At 42.3% G+C, this 8437-nt stretch overlaps 1 protein-coding gene across 1 annotated transcript; it reads right to left on the bottom strand.

Moving 5' to 3' along the window:
- Positions 1-404: 404 nt before the first annotated feature.
- On the bottom strand, positions 405-8394 carry NRAS (NRAS proto-oncogene, GTPase). Its single transcript, XM_082778505.1, has 5 exons — positions 8196-8394; positions 7151-7329; positions 6540-6699; positions 4813-4936; positions 405-4146 (listed from the first exon to the last, which is right to left on the bottom strand). Exons 1-4 carry the CDS (start codon positions 8304-8306, stop codon positions 4817-4819), a joined length of 570 nt encoding a protein of 189 aa, XP_082634631.1. The 5' UTR covers positions 8307-8394; the 3' UTR covers positions 405-4146; positions 4813-4816.
- Positions 8395-8437: the final 43 nt, after the last annotated feature.

Genomic DNA, 8437 nt, shown 5'->3' with positions numbered 1-8437 from the left:
ATAGCTGATTTCAGTCAAAGAACGTGAAGTGAATAAATCTTCTTTCACATTTTGTTGCTCTTAGGAAGCATCTTTTTCAAGGACAAAGTCAACAAAGAAGTTATGATGGACCACACTGCAAACAAAGACAAAACTAAATCAAGAAGTACGACAGTAGACTAGTGAAGTCATTAAAACTGGGCTCTAGATCAAGCCTATAGTATGTCTCAAGGCCTGCCTCACCCCTTACTGGTGTGATAGTGGACATACATAACACAGCTGTTCATGCTGCGTTACAGAATCAACGACCTGAGTAAATCCAAACCCTGTGAAGAAAGCAGATAGCACCGATAACACTGATAAGCTTTCTGTCAGTCAGTTATGTGATCCCGCCCCCAGATCACTACCACAAAAGAAACAACCAAAGAATTCACAAAGTTTATTCTTTAAAAAAGTTATTTAAGAAGCGAAATAATTTACTCCAAACCAACAGAGATGCATTACTGAAAGCAGGTAATTATACAAGGTAACAACAAATTAGCCCTTAGAATAAAAAAAAAAAAAAAAAAGTCCACATCCCACCAGTATCCAGCCGTCCCGGAGGCTGCACACAGTCACTAACGAAGGACTAAGTACAGGATTAGAACACAATAGAAACCTTGTTCAATCTCCCTCCCCACACAGGCCTGAAGTTGCTTGAAATCCAATTATTTCTAAATCACTTAACTGTGCTAAAAAACATGTCTCCTTCAGCATCACGGTTACCATCCAAAGTGTTTCTGATGTCAATGAAAGCAAAATCTGAGCAATGCTTTTTGAACACGACCACAGAGCAGGGCACTAACATCGACCAGCCACGGCGTTGCACTGTCTTGTTAAATGACTGTTCTCAGTCAACAGTAACATTTTTTTTAAAATAAACATTTTGTTTAAGTAAATGTTTAAGTAAACTTTTTTTTTTTTTTTTTTTTTTTTTTTTACAATTGGTTGCATTGGTCATCTTTGAACCAGAACTTTTCCCATTTTTTAAAAAAATTTAAAATTATAGCAGTAGGTTGTGCTAGACATAAGAACCTTACACTGAATGTTTGCATTCATCTATGTGGCAAAATTAAAGGTAGCACTTGACATTGCCTCGGCCCAGAGCTTCAGGAAGTGTTTCAGCTGTTCTGTTTAAAAATGCTGACTCCCAGACCCAAACCCATGAGAAGATGGCTCCTCAGACTTGACTCGCCCTAACGCACCATGTGATGCCTACCACTACGTGGTGCCAGGGACCTTCACTGACTGCATATGTGTATATATACACAGCTGGAAACCAGGTACAGTCATTTACTTCGTGCTCATGACTGGTACAAAACCAGATTTTTTAAAACCACTTGCTAGATTTGAACCAAAAGTATCATAGATCGGAGTACCACCCATGTAAGTTAGCTCTACAGCATCCTGAAAGCTAATGCATGATCCCTCTGTGGTTCCAACAGTAAAATACTTGCTGACCAAGTACTTGCTTTACAGGCCTCCTTCCCTTTTAAAAATTTTATACAGCCCAAGAGAAAGAGAACACCTAAGAGAAAGTAGATTCAATTGCCAGCTCCCGTATGATTTTGAGAATTCACAACTTCTGAAGTTCCAGGTAGCACACTTCTAATGACAAGCAAAACATGCCAAACAATATAGAAAGTTATTATGATGAATCCATATCAAAAGGAGTGCTTAATTTTCACACCTGACTACACAGCCTTCAAACACCAGCTGCCAGTTGCAAAACACTTCCCATGGCAGCAGGCAGCCATGCTCTGAACTATGCAGTCAAGCCTGCCAGAGAAGCAGCTCCAAATTTTTCCAAGTAGTGCAAAAGCATAATGGACCTACCATAAACTCACCATTCAACACAGCACAAGCTCCGCACTGCTGTCTTTCCAAAATGCTGAATCTGTGCAACCAGAGGTGTATCCCCAAAGCTATCTTTTTCTGTAATTTTATTAAGTGGGCAAACAGTATGTCACAGAACTCCAGGGACAGTCAGCTCCTGCTTCAGGGCTCAAAGAATGCTTTCACAAACAACTTGCACCAAGAAAAAAAAAAAAAAAAAAAAAAAAAAGAAAAAACACCAAAAGAAAGAACACCAAAAACAACAAAACTGCTTGGTGATTACAGACAGCTTACAATGATCATGATTCTGTCACGTTTAACTTGCAAGCATGATATCACCTTCAAATGAACTGAAGTCACAGCCAGTGTTATCCATAATGCTACCCTCTACCAAGTACGTCACTGGAAAATCATGTAAAAATAATGTATTTTAAATTCTCATCAGTGTCACATCTGTCAAGAATAAAATAAATTGCTAAAAAACTTATCTGGAGTATCAAGGATAAAGAAAACATGATACAGACTGATCCTCTGCATTCCAAGAAGAAAATTAAGAATGTAATTAGTGGATGAAAAAGTATTGAAGTTTTTTCTCTATTTACTGATTTCAATTTGGAATTTTCAACTTCAAATGAAGATGTAGGAATCTGACACCAACAAACTGAAATTAAGCCTTTTGCAGTTCTACATTCACAGTAGCTCTGCAGACTGAATACTCCCTCCGTAGGCTGAGGACTCATTACTCTTCCATCAGACAGTAGTAACTGGGTATTCAACTTTGCTGTGAGAAATGCTGTCTGATCACACACAACAGAATCAGTAGCACAAGAACTAAGGAAGGACATGGTATTCCAAGGAGCGCTAGTAGGCTTCACAACAGGGACCACATTTGTACATCCCATTTACATAAAGTGACAATGTCGTGTTCTAGGAAGAAATCACACAGCGTATGCAGCAGTTCTGTGGTACTTTGAGGCTGTTATGACAAACCCAGAATTCCCATCAGTATATCATGCACCTTCTGCGTAGACATCACTGAATCCCTTCCTCATTTTGCAAGGATGCTGCAATCAGAAGTTAGCTCAGCTTTCTTGTTATAGCTCGTTGCTTTCTCCCATCAGCCTGGACACCTGTGACAACCACTGCACCAATTCCAGTCAACTTCAAATCCCAGACTCCTTCTAAGACAAAGAGGCTCTCCACCTACGTTTTACAGAGCCATTTGGAGGAGACTACATTTATGGTCCAGCAGTAAGAAAATAATTCAGAATAAAATAATTTGCAAGTTACAGACAGAGCTGAGTAACAACTGCCCACACTAACCTCCAGTTATTAGATTAACTATCTGTCCATAAATATTGGCAGTTAATGTTAAAGTGAACAGCTGACTAATTTGGTCCAACCTGGAAAAGGAAGATCCAAATGCTCTAGAAAACCAATACAGAATATGCACAGTTCCACCTAAAAAGAGGTGGATAGATCCATTTTGATGGATCAAAAATGGATGCAGTATGCTCCCCTCCCTAGTTCAAGGGTTTTACAAGCACCTGCTGAATCTTTCAGCCTACAAATTCCTGTTTTAGTAATCTACCATGCAAACAGATCCTCCACACAAGACTTGCCTACTTAAGACAACAAGCTAAGATATTCCAGTCCTTGTGACTTTCCTCAGCCCAAGGGAACAGGTTACAACTCCAGATCTTCTCAGCAAACAGGCACTTAAATTAGCAAAGGTATCTCCTTTTTATTACAGAAAAATAAAAGATCAGTTGACCAGTTAAGTGGTACTCCTGGTACAATGCAGATGTTGCAAATATGCTGTGTGGGTGCACAGACAGCAGATACCAATCTGATAAGTGACAGGAGCTTCAAAGGTGGCAAAACCATTTCTGCCACTCCTCTGACAACACTGCAAATCTGCATCTGATACAAAGGGAACAAACACTACTTCTAGCTTTTACTCTAGAGGTAAAGTGAGATCTTTTTCACAGCATTTAGTCTCTGTAATTCACTTTTCTTGTGACTGGTTTTCTTCTTGAACAAGCCCAGACAACACAGTGAGAAAAGAATCCCAGTACACCAAGAGATGTGACTGCTCTGTTAGTTGAGCAAGGAGGTAGACACCAGAGATGTTTTCTTCAGATGGAGCACAGAAAAGGACCCTGTGCTAATTAACTGGTACCAAGATTCTGGTCACTGGCACCAAAATACTGCAGGGTATCAGCATGAGACGCAATACAGTAGCATCGAGACTTGTCCAGCAGCTACGTCTGCACCATGTACTCCTGGCATCTGGAACAGAAAGGCATCTCTAATTAGCTGCTGTACAAATCTGTGGTACATGTGCAATGCGACAATGCAGTACAAGTCCTGGACTGGTCTACCTGTTTTTACAGTGATGAGCAGCATCTTTTAGGCAACCATTGTAAACAATCTCACTCAGCTGGGGCACTCCTAAGTCTCATTTCTTGCATTACATATTGCAGAGGAACATAGCTCAAGATAAATTCTGCAGAAATCAATCATCAGCAAATGGTGACTACAGAATTGCACGTTTCCCTTTTTAGTTCAGGTATTACTTGTGCACAAGACAGAAATTATACATTCTCCAAACAGTCATAGAAAAACAACGAATGTTTCCCAAAGGAAGGAGACTGACAAGAGTGATATAAAAAAAAAATCACACAATTATCATTTCAGTGGAAATCTACAGGCTGCAGCCAAAAGGTTGCTATGAAAAGAATTTTCCCTAACTTTAACTATTGACAAAAAAAAAAAAAAAAAAAAAAAAGGAACTAACTAACTGAAGGATCAAAATCTCTGGGTATCAATGGGTCATATAATAGGGGGAAAAAAAAAAAACACACCTATAGCAGCTATTATTTCTAAGCTGTGCTTATCAACAACTGAAAGACATACAGACAAGAAGCCTTAAGAAGAACTTCAAGTACAGCTCACCTTATCACATCACAATGCAGGACAATCCCATGCAGCCTTGATTCCCATCTTCACTGCTGTTGAGCTTTTTCATCCGGTACTGCCGGATCTCTCTCACCAGCGTGTAAAAAGCATCTTCAACACCCTGAAATGTAAACGATCCAGGTAAAGTACTTTTTTTCTTGAATCTTTTGAGATCACTGTTCTTTCCATCACAGGATCCCTTGATGTATTTGAAACACATACTTCTACAGGAATAGTAGCTGCCAGCTTATCCCACAGTTCATTAGAGGAGGGAACCAATTATCTAAAATGCTTCAGTTGCATTCTTAACTCTTCCTCTGAGGCAAACATCCAAAGTAACAGCCATTAAAAGAAACGAGGCAAATTGTAACCATAGAGAGGTCCCATGCAGGCAACAAGCTACTTCTTGTCTCATCATACCCATTTTAAAATTCTTCAAATTTCTGGCTATTATTTCATGGAGGCAGAGCCACAGATTCATTGCAACTCTGAAGAAATGCATTAAACCAATGCGGGAGATTCTTTCTGTAAAATAACCTTATAATTGGCCTTCATTAAGATGAGAAAACTAGACAGGCCTGGGATGACTACCTGAACAATCTACGCGCTTCTCAGCTAGAGCAGATGAGCTCTCTTCTCATTAACATCACCCACTGAGATAAAAACAGAACTCTTTCAAAGTAAGAGTCAGTAATGAAACCAAAAACTGAAATTTGCAAATTACACGGAATCACAGAATCGTCTAGGTTGCAAGAGACCTCCAAGATCACCCAGTCCAACCACTGACCTAGCACTAACAAGGCCTCGACTAAACCATATCACTGAGCTCTACATCTAAGCATCTTTTAAAGACCTCCAGGGATGGTGACTCCAACACTCCCCTGGGCAGCCCATCCCAATGCCTAACAACCTTTTCAGTAAAGAAGTTTCTCCTAACATCCAACCTAAACCTCCCCTTGTACAGCTTTAGCCCATTGCCCCTTGTCCTGTCCCCAGGCACGTGGGAGAACAGACCAACCCCCACCTCGCTACAGCCTCCTTTAAAGTACCTGTAGAGTGTGATAAGGTCACCTCTGAGCCTCCCCTTCCCCAGGCTGAACAATCCCAGCTCCCTCAGCCGCTCCTCGTAGGACTTGTTCTCCAGACCCCTCACCAGCTTCATTACCCTTCCCTGGACTCACTCAAGCACCTTGATGTCCTTCTTATAGCGAGGGGCCCAAAACTGAACACAGTACTCGAGGGGCCCAAAACTGAACACAGTACTCGAGGGGCCCAAAACTGAACACAGTACTCGAGGTACGGCCTCACCAGAGCCGAGTACAGGGGGACAATCACTTCCCTAGCCCTGCTGGCCACACTGCTTCTGATACAAGCCAGGATGCCATTGGCCTTCTTGGCCACCTGAGCACACTGCTGGCTCATATTCAGCCGACTATCAACCAATACTCCCAGGTCCTCTGCCAGGCAGCTTTCCAACTGCTCATCTCCCAGCCTGTAGCTCTGCTTGGGGTTGTTGCGCCCCACGTGCAGGACCTGGCACTTGGCCTTGTTGAACCTCATGCAGTTGGCCTCAGCCCATCGGTCCAGGCTATCTAGATTGATAAAATCAATTTGATTTTAAAGTACACCCTCCAATAGATAAGAAAAAAGTACAAGTGAAAGAGTTAGACCATTCTTCAGTTAGCGTACAAGTAGAAGTCTGACCAAGAATGGAAGCACCTTACCTGTCTTGTTTTAGCAGATGTCTCTATAAAGGGGATTCCATAGCTTTTTGCTAATTCTTGAGCCTGTTTTGTGTCTACTGTTCTTGTGGGCAAATCACACTTATTCCCAACCAGAACCATTGGCACATCATCTGAATCTTTCACTCTCTTGATTTGCTCTCTTAGAAAATAAAATAAAATAAAATTATGATCTATTTTCTACATGTAAATGGTGTTACAGTTCAGTATCCAAACAACGTTGTGCTACAACAATATATACTGAAGCTAGATAGGATGTCAGGGGTTCTAACCTACAGCAGTACTTCCAACAACTTCCTATAATCCATCCTCTAGTCCTTGTATAACTCTGCTCTAATGTGCTTTCGCCTTCTTACCCATTTCTTCTTACCCAGAACATTTTGTATGTTCTGAATGTCAGCTGATTAACACAACCAAGATAGCTGCCCCACTCATTGACTAATAATATATAGACACAGAATGCACATAAGCTTAAACTTTCTGAAAGAAGGCAGAATTAGTATTTTTCTATTTAGTCTTCACTAGGTCTAATGACAAAAACACTTGAAATCTCTTCCAATCTTTTCTCCTTGTGGCAAAGACCCAGATCATACCTGTACAGGTTAATATCAGCAAACGATTTACTGTTGTTAATGGCAAACACACAGAGGAATCCTTCCCCAGTTCTCATGTACTGATCACGCATAGCACTATATTCTTCCTGTCCTGCAGTGTCCAGAATATCTAACAAGCATGTCTCTCCATCAATAACAACCTGCTTTCTGTATGAGTCCTGCAGAAAACACAAGCAAAGTATAGATTATAAAAACACATAGAACTACCACTTTTCCATACCAGACAGCATTAGGAGCAAAAATAAATTTTAAAAAATAATATGCATAGAATTAAGAAGAGCTTTTTTTTTTTTTTATGCACATACACACAGTGAAAAAACACCAGTACATATAATGCACACCACATTATCTTAATCCTCCCACCTTTCTAACCAAAAAGAAAAGTCGCATTCTCCCTAAGAAATTCCTTATTTTGAACATAGAAGAACAATAATACTCTTGATACAACATTGTGGTCAGCATCCATGGTCCGTGCAGGTCAATGGTGATGTTTTTGTTGCCATTGTTGGCTGCCTATGTTCTGCTTTAGAAAGCAATAAATGGAACAGACACGGGGCTATTCCAGGATTCCTTATCACATGCACACCGATCTCACGTTTTCATCTCATATTTGGTTTTCAAGCAAAACACCCACAGCAGCATCTGGGCTCCTTACGTATGTACATTGTTTGACCAAGGACAGACGGATGCGGATTTCTTGTACCACCTGTTCAAAACTCTCAAAAGGTTCATTTTTTTAAATATTCTTGAACGGGATTCAGACGCTGCCTCACAAAAATCGCCGGTCTCTTTAATGCGGATACACTGAAAGCACGCACACACCAAGAGCCGCAGCAAAGGTTTGAAGGGGGGAGAAAGAAGGAAGGACGAGGTTTGCACCCCCTCTCCGATACAGACGGCTCCCACCAACCCGCAGGACGCGCCCTAGCCCCGGTTTCCCTCTCGGCGGTTCGCTCGCTCGCATTTTCTCCAGCCACGCGCCCTCCGGTTGCCACCAAACCTCCCCCCCGCCCCGCGGCCTCACCTCGATGGTGGGGTCGTACTCGTCCACGAAGTGGTTCTGGATGAGCTGGATGGTCAGCGCGCTCTTGCCGACGCCGCCGGCCCCCACCACCACCAGCTTGTACTCGGTCATCGCCCCCCCGGCGGCCCCGCGGGGAGCAGCGCAGCGCGGCCCGGCCCGGCCCGGCCGCCGCCCCCCGCCCCAGGCCCCACGGCGGCCGCGGCCCCTCCCGCGCGCCTTCCGCCTTCCGGTCCCGCCGCGTC

This window comes from Aythya marila (genome assembly GCF_965140915.1).
Source record: "Aythya marila genome assembly, chromosome: 24".
Lineage (NCBI taxonomy): Eukaryota > Metazoa > Chordata > Aves > Anseriformes > Anatidae > Aythya > Aythya marila.
The sequence above is the reverse complement of the archived record's forward strand: the minus strand, read 5'-3'. Positions and strand labels throughout refer to the sequence as shown.